This window comes from Clinocottus analis, unplaced genomic scaffold (genome assembly GCF_023055335.1).
Source record: "Clinocottus analis isolate CAN_PGR_092001 unplaced genomic scaffold, fCliAna1.0.p SCAF_10, whole genome shotgun sequence".
Taxonomy (NCBI): domain Eukaryota; kingdom Metazoa; phylum Chordata; class Actinopteri; order Perciformes; family Cottidae; genus Clinocottus; species Clinocottus analis.
In genome coordinates this window covers 20,491,140-20,509,991 of record NW_027175821.1, presented here as the reverse complement: position 1 = coordinate 20,509,991, position 18,852 = coordinate 20,491,140, and the positions used below count along the sequence as shown (strand labels likewise).

The following is an 18,852-nucleotide window of genomic DNA, read 5'->3' as shown; positions in this document are numbered from 1 at the left end:
CCCCCACCATGGATCACGGCTGTCTGGAGCTGGTCCTGCCCCCCACCTTGGATCATGGCTGTCTGGAGCTAGTCCTGCCCCCCCCCCCCCCCCCACCATGGATCATGGCTGTCTGGATCTGGTCCTGCATACTACGATGGACTGTGGCTGTCTGGATCATGGTTCATGCCTACCGCTCATTATATGAAAGGTTTTTGTCATATTCATGTAATATGTTGTAACTCTGTTACGTTGCTTGTTGCTGGTTACATAACATCTACTGCTTCTGTCCATCCGGGGAGAGAGATCCTCCTCTGTTGCTCTCCTTCAGGTTTCTTCCCCTTTTTTCCTGTTTAAGGGTTTTTACTATCTTTTTTGGGGTGGAGTTTTTCATGATCCAATGTGAGGTCCTGGGAGAGAGATGTTATATGTACAGATTGTAAAGCCCTGCGAGGAAAATCTTGTATTTTTGATTTTGGCTATACAAAATAAATGGAATTGAATTGAATTGAAATTTAATTCATTGAATATGATGAAATATGGTTTAATGAATAACACATATGAAACATTTCATAGAAAAACAATGTAAGACAAAATTGTTGAGGCAGTGAAGGTTTTCTGGAAAAAAAATTAAATTATCATCAAATTAACACTTACATCAAAAGGCCACTATGAGCCATTTCGGTCGAGTTATACTACTGCAATTAAGAAGTCAATTCAGGCAAAAATAAAATGAATTTTAATGTCATGCTGCCTCTTTCTAAAAAAAAAGAGCAAGTCCCTTCCTTGTGCCTCACCTGACACCTTTATCATTAATCCTGACTTGCACATAACAAGGGCCTGGTATATACAACTATAAATAACAAAAAATAATAAAATAATCTAACTAATAAAACAGAGCTTTAAGGCTGTGTAATAGATACATATCTTCAAATGGTAAATTATTATGTAGAAAGAGAATGTTATAGGTGTATGACAATATATACAAATGGCTTTTATAATCCTGGTACTTGGTAGGCCGAAATGGGAATTTATTTTAATTGGGGCTGGGCAAAGTTGAAAAAATGTAACTGATTAATTCCACAATTCTTCTGCGATTAATTGCATTATGCGCCAAATTCAATAATTAAGTAAAAACTAGTGTATTGCGCGCTTTTATTTTAAAGTAATGTTATCAGAACAATATGCACACTGGAGCAACAGCAACTTAACATACATACATATATAGTTTATAAATCTGTTTTCTTTTTTTTATGAACAGGTACTGTACAGTAGTAAGGGTCCCTGTGAGGGACAAGCCACTCCTTCTTTTGTCCATGTTTAGTTTGTTGCTTACCTTAAAGATGTATGTTAAAGACCATCCATCCATCCATTTTCTGAACCGCTTTTCCTCATTAGGGTCGCGGGGCGCAGGAGCCAATCCCAGCTGTCAAGGGCCAAAGGCAGGGTACACCCTGGACAAGTTGCCAGTTCATCACAGGGCAGACATATAGACAGACAACCATTCACGCTTACATTCACACCTATTGGCATTTAGAGGTATGTTAAAGACCAGTAATTGATTAACTTTGTACAAAAGCAATAAGTGCTTTTCATGTTTTCCAGTTCAGTTCAGTTCTTCTTACTCAGAGAGAAAAGTGTAGTCTGTGTTGGCTCGAACAAGTGCACTGAAGTCTGGTTGAATGAGGTGGAGATGTGAAGGACAGCTGACAGAAGAGTAATTCAACAGAAAGATGCTGTTTTCCTTTAGCTAACGTGGGAATATTTAAAGAATGTTGTAGGAAGCTATGTTAAGATGTAACAATTGAGATCGATGTAAACAGCTGCTCAAGAGTAGTGACCTCTATGATTATTGGAGCTGTATCATATGCATTCCTAAGAGTAAGGTGAATGGGAAAAAGAAAATAGTCCCATGGTGGAATAAGCGATGTAAAAATGCCATTAAAGAAAGAAATTGTGCCTTCAGGAAGAAGCCTCCTGACTCAAAATAATTTGATCGATCATCAAAGAAAGAGAGCGATAATGAAGTCAGCCAAAAGCTAAGTACAGGTAACTGATGTTTGGGCGATGATCAATATGATGAGTGGGAAAAGAAAATCAGTTAAAATCACAATTTTGATTAACGAAGAATATCGGGCAATTACAAATAAGGAGAAAGCTGCGTTATTGGGGAAGAAGTTTGCAAATGTTCACAGCGGAAGTAATTTATATGAGATGCACGGACAGAGATAAGAAGACATTTTTTTCAGTATATACAGAAGTTAAAAAGAAAAAGGTCAGTGAAGGCACCTTGATATGGAGGCAAGACTAATTATGCTGTGCTACGTTCAGGCAATTACCAGAGGAAGCCTTGGAAATGTTTTTTGATCTGTTTAATATGATTTGGAGGGAAGGTGTAATGCCAAGCAGCTGGAAGAACATATTTTTTCACATTGAGATCTGATGCGTTTTCAAAGTGTTCCTTTAATTTTTTTGAGCAGTGTATATAGGGCCATTATAAGATCAAGTATAGATTATGGGTGTATGGTATGTGGACCAGCGGCTAAGAGCACACTTGAAATATTAGGTGGAATTCAGTCCAGAGCTTTAAGACTAAGCAATCAAATCCACCCCAAGCATCGCACTTTTGGTGGAAGCTGACCTGCCATTCAAATTAAGAAGCTCCAAACCAGCTTTGGCATATTGGATGAAGCTAAAGGGATCTGGTGAGGAACTTCGGCAAACAATGTGCTGCATGAGTGTTGGATTACACAGAAAATAAAGGGAAAGGGTTTGACAATGGGTTCGGAATAAATAAGTATAAGTATGGTCCCAATGTGACGTGGGGAAATGTTCCTCTGTGGATTTTTATTTTTATTTTTTATTTTGCTTTGGTTTTGTTGCATTGTTCAGTTTTGTTTTGTTGTTTTTGTATTGTTTTGTTTGTTTCTAAGTTAGTTAGAACAGTTATTGCTGAATCTGCACACTCCGGTACAGTAGGTGGCGGTATACACCAAGGAAGGTTGGTTGACCTCTGCCAGTCAAATTTATAGAAGAAGAAGAAGGAGGAGAAGAAGAAGAAGAAGAAGAAGAAGAAGAAGAAGAAGAAGAAGAAAAAAAAAGAAAAAGAAAAAAGAAAAAGAAGAAGAAGAATAAGTGATAGAGCGCAACTCTTTAGCAAATCTGCTATAGCCACAGGATGGCCGAAGAGCAACATCACATCGGCTTTGATCAAAAAATGTCGGTAGGTTAGTATCATTGCTAAACGCCTTGTTAGAGGCGATACAGTTTTCGTCACAGAGCTTGCTTTATTGTTTAGTTTTGTGGTTTCGTTTCTCTGTACAATGTTCGCTGCAGCGATGCTAACAAGTAAGCTAGCTTTGACAAAGACCAGGTAAACTTTACAGCACGATAACATAAAACAAGTGTGACAGGTAGGAAATAATGGGGCTTCTTCGGTTTCAAAGTAAAGCTCACATTGTGAGTCAACGTGTAACGTTCAGTAGTTTGTAAACGGGTCTACTGCCGTTTATAATTTGCTTTACGACCCTTTATGTTTATGTTTTTCGTGGGGTTTCTGAAAGCTTCAAAGCGGAAGTGACATGCATTTACTATACAGCGTTACCATACCATCGTTAGGGACTTGTTTTCCTTTTAGATCTCACCCACACACATCAACCTTGAAAGAAGCATCTGAAAGCTTCCGTGACTTTCCACCTAAAGGCATATCATTTCCAACCAGTAGCTCGTGCTAGCGTGTTAACGAAACTCTTGTTGACATGTGGAACTGCTGAAACGTCAGACTCGCCTGCTGACGTTACGGGCATTCATAAATCCCAAAGAGCCCAATGCGTTTGCCATAGTCTTTACTAACTGGCGAGAACGAGATCTCTTAGCACTTGCTTAGTATGAACCGTAAGATAAGCTTCTCAAATCCCTCAGTGTTTAATCTTATTATTACACCCCATTTTCACAAGAATTTTGCCTAAATATAAAGTTACCTAGTAGCTGGTAAGCAAAGTTCAGTGTCAGGCATCAGGCGGGTGTTTCTTAATGTATTCAATATTTATGTCAGCATTTATTGAGAATTAAAATGTATTTATTTCTGAAAGACCTGCCTCTTCTGAGAATATAATATTATTAATGTTGAAGTGATGATTGTGAATTGAAAACCTTTTCTGGTGAATGCAAAGAGTTGTTTTATGGTTCATTTAATTTCCACCACTATAGAAGTTAATGTTGTGGGCATGGGTTTTCAAATCAACCTGATCAGCTGCAACGCGTCCTACAGTCACTGACGGATTCAATAAAGGGGTGTTCACTATATCCACGCTTATGTCTCTTCCCGGCAGAAATAAGGGATTTGAGTCGTCTTTCATGAGGGCAGATCAACTTCCAGGTCACCTTAGGAGCATTGACTCATGATGAAAGAAGGCAAATACCAAGTCTCCGTATCCTCTCCCCTCACTCCTGTTAACTTGTTTTCCTTTTTTGTGATGTTGTGTCCAGAATTAAGGTTCATGCTTGGGATAGAGAGCCTCCTGCAGGAGGGAGGAAGAGAGTGAGTGAGTGAGTGTGTGCGCGTGTTTGTGCGCGTGTGTGTGTGTGCGCGCGTGCGTGCGCGAGTGATAAGCCTGGACACACAAGTGATGGGTCCGAGAAAGAAGGCCTCTAAACTCCAGCCTGTTGTGGGCAGCTGTGGAGGAGAACTGGTCCTGAGACCTAGTGAACCCAAAGACTACATCAATGAGCTGTCTCATGAAGTCCTCTGTCACATATTCAGGTACACTGCCCTCTACCTACACAACATAATTTGCTTTTGAGTCTAAGGCTGGGTCAGGTTTTACAGTATGTACGAACAAGTAGGATGTCAGCACAATGGGTAAAACAAGTAAGGATGAAGGTGATATTCCGGTTGTAATTTTCCCTTCATTTGAATATAATTGTCTAATATACCTGAAGAGTCAAGGTACTGTGTGTGTGTGTGTGTGCGTGTGCGTGTGCGCACACAATGGTTGACTTTACATAAATAAGAGTTAGACCTTGGTCTAAGGTGCAAACAGTTTTGAAAGTTTGAACATTGTTTTGTAGGTACCTTCCCATGAAGGACATCATGTGTATGGAGTGTCTGTCCAGAAAGCTTCGGGAAGCTGTGACACTCTATCTGCGAGTGGTCAAGGTAGTGGATCTGTGTGCTGGTCGCTGGTGGGAGTACATGCCTTCAGGTAAGTGCACAACCAGGGCCATCTCTAGCTAACGCACCAGGGCCGCGTTTCCTAGATTCGATCGTTCTTAAGGACTTAAGAAGGCTCGAAAGAAGGGTTCGGCTAAGAAAGAGCGCTAAGATACCAGTGTTTCCCAGTCGCGTTCTTAACTGCCTTCTAAAGATCTCGCCAAAGAAGCTTCTTTTTAAAAAAAAAATTTTTATTGCACAAACAGAACAAAAACAATACATAGACATAACATCAACAAGACAACAAAACAGTGAGATACAGTCCAACAAGACATCATATATTTAGTGTATATAAGTATGGTGTTTGTCCGTGAGAGAAAAGAAAGTGTGTGCGTGTGTTTGTTTGTTAATAGTTGGGGATAGATTGATATGTATGCAAAAATGCATGTACGTGGGTTTCAGGCTAAAAAGAAAAATGTGAGTATTAATAGAATGGGTGGTCTCATGTTTGTAAAAACAGAGTGAAGGATGACCAGATGGAGTGGTGTTCTGTATTGTAAATGACGGAGGAGGTTTGATTTTCCATTGAGATGTGTTGAATCATTACATTTTTCCAGTGTGTGATGTGTATGTTATTCCTTAATTTCCAGTTCAAGAGGATAGTTTTCTTGGCGATAGTTAGGGCCACGAGGAGTAATTGGCGGCTAGTTTTGTTTAGATGTATGTTTGTGATGTCTCCTAGCAGGCACAGTGAAGGGGATAAAGAGATGAGGCAGCCCAGGAAGACAGACAGTGAAGGTGTATAAAGAGATGAGGCAGCCCAGGAAGACAGATAGTGACTCAGTTTTTTTTTCCCAAAAGTGTTGAACTGGTGTTCAGTGCCAGGTGGCATGAATGTAGCTATCCAAACTATTTAGAGTGCAATATGGACAGATGTATGATGTGAATCCCATTTTAAACATTTTGTGCCCAGTATAGTGAATTCTGTGAAGTATTTTATATTGTATTAATTGTAAGTTTGGATTGAATAGATGATTTGATTTGCAGATATTCCAGAAAAGTGATTGTTCCCGATGCCATACTTCTAAACCAAATGGGGAAATGGAACCAGGGTGTTGTTAGTGAAGATGTGTTTCAAATGAGTGATACCTTTAGTGGACTATGTGTGGAGATACAGAGGTTTATTGTGGCTTAGAAAGTCGGGATTGTTCCATATAGGAGTAAAATTTGAAGGTGCAAAAGTGATGTTTGTAATTTTGTGGAATTTCCACCAGGCTGTCAGAGTTTCTGCTATTGTTAGTGTTTTGAATCAAGGATGGCGTTTGATTGACTGGCTGAGAAAAGGAAGGTCTGAAATCTGAATGTCCTTACAAAATGGCTGTTCTATAGCTAACCATGTGTGATCTGATTGGCAGGGGTGAATCCATTTAATAATATATTGAGGTTGATTTGCTAGTGAGTAGTGGAAAAAATGAGGGGCTTCAAGACCTCCTTGTGTTTTTGTTTTTTTTGTAAAGTTGCCAGTTTAATTCTTTGTTTTTATTTTTCCAGTGGAATTGTGTGATTATTGAGTCAAGAGATTTAAACCAGGAGTGGCTGGGATGGGATCATTGTGAATAGATAATTTATTTTAGGAAGTATTGTCATTTTAACTGTAGCGATTCTGCCCATAAGTGAAAGTGGTAGGTTCATCCATCGGAGGAGCTCGTCAGTTATTGTTTTAAGTAGCGGAATGAAGTTGAGTGTGAACAGGTCTGACAGCCTGGGGGAATTATTTATTCCTAAATAAGTGATGACACCAGTGCAAAAAGGGATAGGTGGTGCATGGGCTGCCCCATCCCAACTGTTATACTCTAGTGGAAGGATGGATGATTTGTTCCAGTTAATAGTGTAGTCAGATATATTAGAGAATGATTCAATTACTTTGATAGTTTCCTGTAATGATGAGTATGGGTTTTGTAGGAAAGAGCAATATATCGTCTGCATAGAGGCTAATCTTGTGATGGGTGTTAAGTGTTTGAATTCCTTTTTATATGGGTGTTCTGACAAATCGCTGCAGCTAATGGTTCAATAAAAATTGTGAAAAGAGGGGAGAGAGTGGGCATCCTTGCATAGTCCCTCTGTACAGTGTGAATGTTTTTGAAGTTTGTCCATTGATGATAACCGTGACTGTAGGTGCAGTGTACAAAATCTTAACCCATTTAATAAATGATTCCCCAAAGCCAAATCTTCGTAATGCGCACGGTGATGCTGGTTGGTTAGCAGCGAGAAAATGCCGTATTGCAGCTATGGTGTCTCTCATGCGTGGACTTCAGCAACGTCTTGAAACCTCTCTTGATGAGGTTCCACGCGAGTTCAATTACACCTAACAGTTTCCCTGATATCTGTGAAATACCACAGGGTTGTTACTGTTTTTATAGCTAACGTAAACTCATATGCAGATGCCGAATGTGTGTGAGAACGTAATGAGTGATAGTAATGCTGATTCATTTTATTTATGTAGCTACAGGAACACATGGGCAATTCTTTATTTTTATATTGTTATTTTTCTTTTTATGCTATTATTTTTCTTGCGTCAGTGTTCTGCAGCTGTGGCCACACATTCATCATTACGCATGGTTTAAGTATTCCTTTTAATGTCTGATATAACTTTCCCTGACGCGGCTGCAGTGAGCGTTAAGTCGCTAAGAAGGCTGTTAAGAGAGGGTCAGACTGATCTTCGTTCGCTTCTCAGTGAAAGAGCGTCTTAAGCTAAGAACGACTCTGGGAAACACGTCCTTCTTTCACAGCGCTCTTAGAGCGCTGCTCAGGGTTGCAAAATTCCGGGAATATTCAAAGTTGGAAACTTTCCACAGGGATAAACGGGAATTAACAGGAATAAACTGGAAATTTTGGGGTAATTTAACTGTATTTACCTTGTCATAAACAGACATGCACGCAAACATTGATAATACAACTTTTAAAAATTTCATTTTTGACCTTTTTGACATTTTGTGAGTCGAACTTTATTCTTTTATCGAACAACGAAAACATGAACGTTGAATAAAAAAAAAGGTGTATTCCGTATGATCACCACCCCCCAACACAAATTTCTTTTTTTTTGTGTTTTCCCCTGAATCCTTTCAGGTCTAAATGCTTTCTTCCTGGACCTACATGAACTAGTTTAGTTCAAAGTCCACAATTCAAAATTTTGAACTAAGTTCACAGCTCCAAAAAATGAACTAGTTCAGTTATTTTTTTCAATATGTTGCAGCTGTAATTGAAATCTCTATCTGTCTGCAATACCGCTCTTGGCCTCCACGCAACTCGGCGCTCTCTCACTTGCCAGGCATTGGACTGAAACATTCAGACGCAACACTGATGACAAAAACGTCAAAAACAACAGAATGTTTTATGTTTACGTTTATGTTTCTGCAGACGATGTTCCCTACCAGCTGCATTCTGGGTCCAGCTGAGCTCGGCGTACATAGTCTTGTTCTCAACTACATTTAAGTTTCCTGTTATATGCTTTTGAAAAAAAATGTAGGCAAATTTTATTTTTTCAAAATTCCCGTGGAAAGTTTCCGGAAATTTACCGGACACTTTCCGCCCCATTGCAACCCTAGCGCTGCTTAAGAGCGTCTTAACAAATCTGGGAAACGCAGCCAAGTTCAATGTTCAGGTGGATGTGCTGCATAAAAAGGTGTTTTTTAGCATGTGGTGAAAGATGGACAGGGACTCTGCTGCCCTGACTTCAAGAGGTAGAGTTGGTCATCCCCTAATTGGTAGTTTCATCTACGGCCCCTCTAGTCCAGTTCAAAGTGTCCTTGGGCAAGAAAGTGAACACCAACTAATTTCCTAAGGCTGGGCCGTCGGTGTGTGAATGATTAGTTTGGATCCTGATGGACAGGTCCGCATTTCGCATGGCAGCCTCAGCAATGTATGAATGTTTGTATGAATGAGGTTGACTTGAAGTACTTTGAGTGGTCGGAAGACTAGAAATTCGGGCTGGGCAAATTAACGCAAATTTAACGGCGTTAACTATTTGATCATGCGTTAACTGCATGTTGTTGTTTTTTTATTTGCGAGGGGCTTATTGGTTTAAATCTCTCCAGACGGCATAGTTCACTTGCGACTCATCCAGTCCTGCTCGCGTGAGGTCAATCAAACATGAAAAATAAATAAGATGCGCGCTATGAATGAAATACTACGACATTGCTTTTAATTTGCGCATGCGCTTCCGTGTTGATGATTTAAGGCCTGATGTGAAAGCAAGTATTGTAATGTAGCTTCTGTTCTCAACGAGCAGCGCTGCTGCAATGAGCAGCTTCGTCAAAAGCATCGACAAAGCTCTCACACACCGGCAGGCTCCATGTCCAGATTTTAAGTTAATCGCGCATGCGCAAAGCTCCTGTCTGATCCACTCTTCTCACTGAGGAAGAAAAACTGAACTGGAAAATATGAAAAGCACTTATTGCTTTTGTATAAAGTGAATCAGTTGCTGGTCTTTAAAAAACATCTTTAAGGTAAGCAACAGACTGAGCATGGACCAAAGAAGGAGTGGTTTGTCCCTCACAGGCACCCTTACTACTGAACAGTGCCTGTTCAGAAAAAAAAAGAAAAAAGATTTATAAATGTATGCATGTTAACTTGCTGTTGCTCCAGAGTGCCTGTTATATTGTTTTGATAACATTGCTTTAAAATAAAAGCGTGCAATACACTATATTTTACTTCATTTTTGAATTTGCACATAATGCAATTAATCGCAGAAAAATTATGCAATTAATTAATTTTTTTCAACTTTGCCCAGCCCTTCTACTTTAGTACAATTTGTAGGTACTTCAGTTGATTATGTCCATTTCATGTAACTTGTCCACTACATCTCAGTGGTAGATATTGTACTCTTACATGTTTGCATTTGTTCCCCCTGCTTGCTCCTCTTGGAAAGGCTTGACCAGAACTTTTGGTGTAAATGTTGGTGGCAGGGGTTTTACCTGTAATACTGGTTTGTCGGCATAGTAGTTGTTTGTCTGCAAAGAGCGTGTTATTAGCAAAGGTGACCTATAGGATTGTAACCGTGGGCAAATAGTCTAAACATAAACTGCATGATTGTGAAGAGAATTATTACCGGTTGCCAAAAAAGAATGCCAAGTCTTGTAAACAGTGTCTACAGTTGTGAATGATCTAAAACACAGTCGATCAATAATTACAATCCAATGATGTAGGCTGCCGAAAATATATGATTTGAAATTGGGTTAGTGTGAAAGGGGCTTTGGGGAGGTCGAACACTGGCTGTTGAGCAGCTTTCTGGACTAGCTGTAGAGGTCTGATGGCAGATGATTAGGATTAGTTGATGTGGTAGAGCAGGGGTTGTGACAGTATTGTACTGATGAGTGCATTTACGACCGGTGTACATCAGGAGCTTATTCCAGAGGGGTTTTTGACTATTGAATACACACCTTTGTGCCCTTTGTAAAAAGCACAGACGTATCGAGAAAATAATCTGATTGAGTTCATTGTGTTTTCTGTGGTAGGCTTTACAGACAGCAGCTTTCTGCTCCTTTTGAAGAAAATGCCAGATCTGGAGCAGCTATATGGCCTCCACCCTCGATACCTGGAGAGGAGACGAGTCCGAGGCTACGAGGCCTTCAGTATACCCGGAGTCCTGGAGGCACTACAAGCTTGTCCCAATATACTGGTCAGTAAGTTGCGTGAGCACGGTATCCAATTGCATCAAGGTGCACTAATACATCACAGAGAGACAATAGCATGCAGGTTTTCAAGCCAACTAACAGTCGTACCATGTGATTCCACTGATTGGTCAACCTCCGTAGTGCTTATTCTGTTGCATGTGACAATTGTGTAATCTGGCAGTTTTTGCTCCAGGGCGTAGTGAAAAGCTGGAAGATCAGCATTCTTGATGATACTTTGTAGGTTCTCTTCAGTTGGTTGTTCCATTCAGTCAGTGACTTTGTTGTCTTCTTATAAATAACATAATGCGTTTTACTATCTGTTTCACTGCCAAATAAGTTTGCACATATAGAAATTCCTCTTGGTGATTTGGTGCAAAACAATAAACGCAATGCAAAAGTCATGAAACATAAAATAAAGTAGGGAGTCCAAGAAATGCATACACATTTTCTTTTTTAAGTGGGGGATCTGTAGTATTATTAATTATGACAGCTGCAGTCAAGAACAAACTGTTTATGTGGTTTGAGATTTTGGTCCTTTTAGAGAGATATGTCTGTGTCCAGAGTGGGAGGGATCGGCCACAACCTTTCCTGCCTCGGGATCCTGAAGGAATGGCAGATAGCAGCCAATCACCTTCTCGACTGGGCAACTGTGGCTCAGTCGTGAGCAGGGTCGTCCTTCAATCTGAGGGCCGGCTCTGCTAGCCCACATCAATGTGTCTTTGAGAAAGACACTTAACCCCAAATTGCTCCCGTAGCTGTGCCGACGGGGAGGCATGTTGGTTAGTCCTGATGGGCAGGTGGCACCTTAGCCACTGCCATCAGTGTGTGAATCGGTGAATGATGACATGTAGTGGGAAATCCCTGGTGATTTGGTTGGAAGATTCTCTTTTATGAAGTTCACAACCATCTCTACTGTCTTTAGAGAGTTGAGCTCTAAGTTGTTTTGACCTCTTTAGGGCATCAGCTGGTCGCGGACTCATCCCCACCTGAGACTAGTCCAATGAGGATGGTGTTGTCTGGTGACTGGTGAAGGTATAGCTGTAGGCTTTCAGAATCAGAAATTGTTTATTTACCAGGAATGTTTAAACAATCGAGGAATTTCTTTTGGCGGAAGGTGCATAACATGAGACATCAGACGAGACAATCAATGACAACAACAGTGCAATAGATATTAAATTTAGTATAAGATAAAGTGCTCAGACAAACAAATAACAATAATGTAAAGTGTATGTTAAAGTATATTTTTTAAAGGTACATGTGTATTTAAATTTGAAGTGTGAGAGGATGTGCAGAGGAGTGACCAATTCAAGAAAATAAATATTTCTGGGGGTGACAGAGTCAGTCAGTGGGGGACCCGGGCTGCTGACGGGAAGAAGCTGTTGGTGTGGCTGGAAGTCTTGATCCTGATGGACCGCAGCCTCCTGCCAGATTGGAGGGACTCCAACAGGTTATGTCCAGGGTGAGACTGGTCAGCTACAATCTTTCTTGCTCGCTTCAGGGTCCTTGAAGCGAACAAGTCCTGAAGAAATGGAAGATTGCAGCCAATCACCCCGTCAGCAGACAGATGATGCACTGCAGCCTGCCCTTGTCTTTGGCAGTGACTGCAGAGTGCCAGACGGTGATGGAGGAGCATAGGGTGGACTTAATGATGGCTGTGTAGAAGTGCACCATCATTGTCATTGGCAGATTCCATTTCTTCAGTTGCCTCAGTAGTCCATCCTCTGCTGAGACTTTTTTGTGCTGGAGCTGATGTTTAGCTCCCACTTGAGGTCCTGGTTTAGGATGAAGCCCAAGAAGCGGAAGGACTCCACAGCGTCGACAGGGGAGTCACGATGGATGAGAGGGGCAGGTTGGGCTTCGTACTTCCTGAAGTCCACAACCATCTCCACTGTCTACAGAGCGTTGAGCTCCAGGTTGTTTTGGCTGCACCAGGTCACCAGGTGGTCAGTCTCCCACCTCTAGGCAGACTCATCCCCACCAGAGGTGAGTCCAATTAGGGTGGTGTCATCCGCGGACCTCATGAGCTTGACAAATTGGTGACTGGAGGTGCAGCTGTTGGTGTACAGGGAGCAGAGAGGAGAGAACACAGTCTTGGGTGGAACCGGTGCTGATGTCCGAGAGGCTGAGACGTGTTTCGCCAGCCTCACATGGGGAGGAAGTCTGAGATCCACTTACAGGTGAAGTTGGGCATGTGCAGCTGGGAGAGCTTGTCATGCAGCAGGGACAGGATGAGTGTGTCCACAAACAGGATCCTGGTGTAGGTTCCTGGGGATTCCACATGCTCAGGATGTAGTGGAGGGCCATGTTGACAGTGTCATATACAGTCCTGTTAGCTTTGTAGGCGGAAAAGGGGTCCAGGAGTTGGTCACGACGTGTTTTAAAGTGTGAGCCCCTCATATATAAATATCAGGTAATGGTTTTTCACGAATACACGACATGTAATAGAATAATTTGTCCCTAATAGCTTACTTTCTCATTGCACTGTGCGGTCATCTGTTCCTCTGCTCCTTCAGGCTTCTTGCATGGCTTCTTGAGACCTGTTTAACAGCATTTTTTATCCAATCACATTTCACCGGTCTTCCTCGATGTAAGAATAGCCTGGCTAAAATACATGGAAGGGCCCTCTCCCCGCCGCCAGTATCACCAATGTCTGGACTCCTCGGGGAGCCTCAGGTCAAACACAGCATGATCGCGCTATTACGGGCATGGAGGAGGTCACACGAGATGTGTGGACCGACCTGCAAAGCTATTTTGACTACTTTGACAAGAGAAAAGGGCGCGGCCACTCCGTGGAGCAATTGTACCGTTACGCAGCGCTCGCGATCCTGACTGACCGACTTGCCTAAACCCGTCAACAATGCATGTTGTCCAAATAAGCAGCAGCAGCAGTAGCGCTGTGTATGATTTCAAATACGACTGCACGTGTAAAAAATAAGTTACAAAGCCAGCATTTCACTCACCAAATTTCCGTAATCCTCTGTGTGAAAGGCGTCATCAGAACACAAGCAAGTCATAATCCATCAGCAAGCTAACATTTTGGCTGATCTGGGACCAGGTGTTTTACCTGGTATTTCTCTGGTTTTCTGTAAAGAGCAGTACTGGCACGCCTCTTCTCCCCTGAGAAGAGCGAGAGACCTGGATGCACGCGCAGTCTGGGGCCAATCTCGGGCTAGCCTTCCCAGAAGTCTTTTTTTAGGGTGCTGATTGAATAAACAAACATTAGAAGACTCTGGTCTTCCTGTCCATGTTTCAATTTTGGGGACCGCCATGTGAAGTAACTTCTCTTACTTGCGGACTTTACCCGAGTGTTCCGCCTCTCGTCCGTCTTTCCCGTCTCTCACTTAAGCCACGATGCTGACACGAATATGCATATTTGATTGGCCGAGTAGCGTCACATGATGTGATTTATATGCATGTGATGTGATTTACATGCATGTGATTGGTCAGTGTGTTTTCTTGTCTGCTGAAAACCTGCGCCAGTTAAAATATTAGCGCTGTGTCAACTTTTAATAATTCTCAACTATCAATCGGTCATTGGTCCAGGGTCCGGATACAATGGCATCTGGGTCCAGATCTGGACCGTGGTCTGTCCGTGACCTAGAGTTGTTCTTGTTATCTTCAGCCTTATGATCCAAACGAGGTGGAGCTCCAAAACCGTTGATGAACAGGTCGGCGTACTGGTCGCGCTCAGTAAGCCATGTCTCAGTGAGCCATGTCTCAGTGAAGGCCATAAAGCAGCAGTCTCTGAAGTTCTTCTGAAACTAAACATTTCCCTGGAGTTCGTCCACTTTATTCCTCAGGAACTGGACGTTCCCCATGATCACAGAGGGCAGAGGAATCTGGGTGAGCTGTTGTTTCCTTAGGCGTAGTTTGATGCTTCCTCTTTTACCCAGCTTCCTCTTCATGTCCCTCATTGCACCGCAGGTTTCATGAGAATCTCTTGGAATAATGTCTGGTAGCTGTAATGTGACATCTGTCACACAAGCTGAGCTCACAAAGTTCAGTTGCAGCAGCACATCTCTGGTGTACTGTGTCCTTTCCCAGTGGACAGCCCCGTTGACATCGCAGGTAAGCCGTAGCTGTAACAAGATCCACAAAGTGGCAAGATATAGAAGATCCATTGTATATTATACTAGCAGCATGAGGAACACTCAGTCATAAACGACACTCAAACGTTTAATTTCATGTAAAAACACATAAAACACACATTCAGAACGAAGAACACAAGGACGTTGTGTTGCCAGGACGGGGATCGGCCCACGTAAAGGCTGATTTAAGGCTGATTTATACTCGGGTTTTACGCAGAGACGCAAGCACGCAAGACACGCATGGACCCGTTTGCTTAGTCAAATCAGCCATTTTACGTGCGTCACACAAAATTTCTGACTATCCGTCAAAGCTACGCGAGCTGTTCGCAGCCAGCAAGACAGTGATTGGTCAACTAACCACATCCTTTCTGAGTCTCGCATTTCCGGTTTCATAGCATAATACTGCTATTTTTAAAAGCCATAGCAGAAACACAATCCTGTTGAAAAACGTTTGGCTGAAGAAGTCAGCAAATATGAGCATTTATATAACCCGTCTGACGGAGCGTAAAGACACGCAGATAGCGGTGAATTCCTGGAGGGAGATCAGTGGACGTCGGTGTGCAGGTCGACTCTCCGGCCTTTGTGCCACCTACTGTTCTGGAGTATGGAAAACGCACGGGAACTATAAACCAAAACGGGTCCGTCGATCCGACTGCGTGGCCAGCCGCAGTTGTAGTTGCAAGAGTATAATTCGCCCTTAAAGGGCTTCAGGGGTCTGAGGTGAGCTCGGCAACCCACCCCACCAGTCTTAAATCACGGACCTAGGAGTCCGCACGCCCGAATCAGAGGGCTCTGAAACCCCGTTGCGCAATAAAAGTTAGGGGCAGTAACGCGCAGTGTCTGCTTCTTTTTTTTGGTCATGTTGAGCTGTCGGTATCCTCGCCCCGTATGCTCGTGGTGTAGCAAACCGAACCGTACGAGTGTCTGTCTGTGACTCTTTTTTTGTTGTTGCTGTGATCACAGCTGGCCTAATGGCCAACACCACGGACCGCCACTGATAAAGAGAGAGAAAGCACAGATAAAAGACATAAAAGACTGGACAGAAGAATTGGTGATCTGTATGCAGGAATGTTTTGACTGCACTAACTGGGACATGTTTCACCAGTCTTGTGGTGATGATTTGGAGGAACTTGCTTATGTAACATGCTCATTTCTTGTAAGCGAGTTAAAATGTATCCTAATAACAAACCACGGGTGACGAAAGCCGTCAAGTCCAGTATACAGAAACAATTTGTTGTTTTGTATGTCGAGATGGATGCCTCGTTTTCTACTGTTTTCTAAACCAAACACACTCTACTTAGGAAAACTGCAAGATAGGATTTAAGGGGGGAAAAAAAACTTGCAAGTGGACCTTTTGGTTAAATAACCTAATTTGACCTTATTTCAGGGGGTGGAGACATCCCACTTGGAGCTGGTGGAAGCCATATGGAACTACATGCCCCAGGTTCATATTCTGGGAAAGTTCCGTAACCGTAACGGAGCTTTTCCCATTCCTGCTGAGAACAAACTGACCATCCCCATAACTGCAAAAATCCAGACGCTACATCTAGTGGGTGAGTAGGCCCACAACAGAAAACAAATCCTCACTACTGGATGTAAAGCAGCTTCATCCTGTTGGTGCATGGGTGAAGTGGTCCTGTCTGAGGGCCGTGCTGTGTCAAGTTTAGTTTGAGATGTACTAGTATACTTCACATCGTTTTTGTTTTTACAGGTGTGAATGTCCCAGAGATCCCGTGTGTGTCCATGCTTCGCCATCTTTATCTGAAGTGGGTCCGTCTCACCAAACCACAGCCATTTAAGGACTTTCTGTGTGTGAGCCTAAGAACCTTTGTCATGCGGAACTGTGCAGGACCAACCAACTCCCTCAAATATGTTCCTCTGGTTACTGGGTTAGCATCCGCCCGGAACCTCGAACAGCTGGAGTTGGTGAGAGTTCCTTTCCTGGGAGGGCTGATCCAACACGTAGTCGAGGACAGTTGGCGGTCAGGTGAGGAAATCATGTATTTAAAATCCGCCCTATGTGTTGCTTTTCCAAGAGAAAAATGCATTGGTCCTGTTCCCATTAGTAATGTAACAGACCGTAGTACATCTGTTATCCGTACGGACCCCCCTTAGGTTTCTACGCATGTGAATCGCAAATTAATCACAAAGTTTAACCATCATAGTGTGATAATAAGTTTTACATTACAAAACGACAACAATTATCAGCATCAGCCGATATGGCTCATCAGCAAACGGCAATTGTTATCAAAAAAATAAAAATAAATATGTATTTCAGCTGATCCTTCCCGTAACTGATTCAGTCGTGAGTTTTGTGAATCCCTACTTCCCATGGAAGTTTAATTGAAAGAATGTAACACACTGCATGTTAACTACTACATTGCTTTCATCTTTGTCGCACAGTATTCAAATAGTTTAGGTCCGACTTAAGACATTGTGTCTTATTTATGTGATGTGGAATATGTATGACATTTTTTGTTAAATTTTCATTCCTTTGTCTTGACTCACCATGCTTTGGTTTTGCTCCATTATTCAGAATGACAATCATTTCAATTTGTTTGTCATGCTTGTCTTTTCAGTCAGACTATTGTCATTGGTTAAGACAGATCAGAACCCTGTGTGTCTATACTACATTTCCTTTTTGATTGCTGGTTGTTATTGCTTTGCAGTCCTTTATGTCGTTTGTAGATTCTTTATACACTGCTCAAAAAAATTAAAGGAACATTTTAAAAACACATAAAATCTCAATGTGAAAAAAACATTGGATATCTATACCTGTGGCGGGCCGTGGGTTTCAGACCGACCTTCGGCCCGAGCCTTTCCAAGCCGACCTATAGCCGGTCGCGGTGCACCGCAGCGGAGGAAATACGCCCGGCGAGGGCCAGCACAGCAAGGAGAGAGCCCAACCCCCCAACCCTGTCGCGTCAACATCAATGTATGTCCAAATCTATCCAACAAAACCGCAAAACTGACCCTGCACAGTGCAGACATGACATTGCAGCACAGCTGCACCGGCGACAACCTCTCCTCTCAGATAATTTAATGTCTTAGGAATGAAAGGATGCCACATATTTTGGTGGACATAAAAGTTTCAGCTGACAGAGGGCTTATTTTTATAGACAGAGTGAAAAAATGTGGCAGGCTAGTCCATTTTGCCCAAATTCAATTTCTACAATTAAAAATTCTTCTCAATATCTTGTGTGGCCCACCATGCTTGCACGCATGCTTGACAACTTCGCGGCATGGTCGTAATGAGACGACAGGTGGTTTCTTGTGGGATGTCCTCCCAGATTGTTCTCAGGGCATCAATGAGGTCCTGTAAAGTCTGAGAAGCAACCTGCTGCCGTCTGATGGACCAAAACATTTTCGGTCAGGTGATCGTGAGGGCCATTCAAATACATCAATTCCTTCATCTTTCAGGTACTGCCTCCATACTCTTGGCACATGAGGCCGGGCATTGTCGTGCATCAGGAGGAACCCATGACCTACTGTACCAACGTAGGGTCTAACAATGGGTTCCAGGATTCCATCCATGTACCTAATGGCAGTCAGACTGCCGTTCTCTAGCTTGTAGAGGTCTGTGCGTTCCTCCATGGATATGCCGCCTCAGACCATCACAAATCCACCACCAAACCGGTCATGCTGAACGATGTTGCAGGCAGCATAGCGTTCTCCTTGGCGTCTCCAGACGCTTTCACGTCCATCACAAGTGAACCTGCTCTAATCTGTAAAAGCACAGGGTGCCAGTGGCGGACATGGCATTCTGGTGTTTCATAACAAATGGCAATCAAGCTCCACGGTGCTCGGCACTGTGCACAGGGCCCACTACAGGCCACTCTTAATGAAGCCTGTTTTTGATTATTTTGGCAGAGACAATCACACTAGTGGCCAGCTGGAGGTCATTCTGAAAGTAGAGAGTATGCAGGCAGTTCCTGAAGGATGAAGGAATTGATACAATTGA

At 42.6% G+C, this 18,852-nt stretch overlaps 1 protein-coding gene across 7 annotated transcripts in view; it reads left to right on the top strand.

The window, feature by feature from the left end:
* Positions 1–3,070: 3,070 nt before the first annotated feature.
* fbxo38 (F-box protein 38) overlaps positions 3,071–18,852 on the top strand; it is a 29,065-nt gene continuing 13,283 nt past the window's right edge. For 4 of the 7 annotated variants that reach the window (XR_011078601.1, XR_011078603.1, XR_011078602.1 and 1 more), the window contains exons 1-6: positions 3,071–3,206; positions 4,468–4,741; positions 5,050–5,183; positions 10,645–10,808; positions 16,279–16,444; positions 16,603–16,878. Coding sequence is in view for 4 of the 7 variants with exons in the window: in XM_068594755.1 (XP_068450856.1) it covers positions 4,608–4,741; positions 5,050–5,183; positions 10,645–10,808; positions 16,279–16,444; positions 16,603–16,878 (874 nt within the window). In the remaining 3 variants the exon portion in view is untranslated. Of the gene's footprint in view, positions 3,207–4,467; positions 4,742–5,049; positions 5,184–10,644; positions 10,809–10,870; positions 14,872–16,278; positions 16,445–16,602; positions 16,879–18,852 lie in introns of those variants that run through there. The other 3 variants (XM_068594764.1, XM_068594784.1, XM_068594793.1) reach the window with 3 other exon arrangements.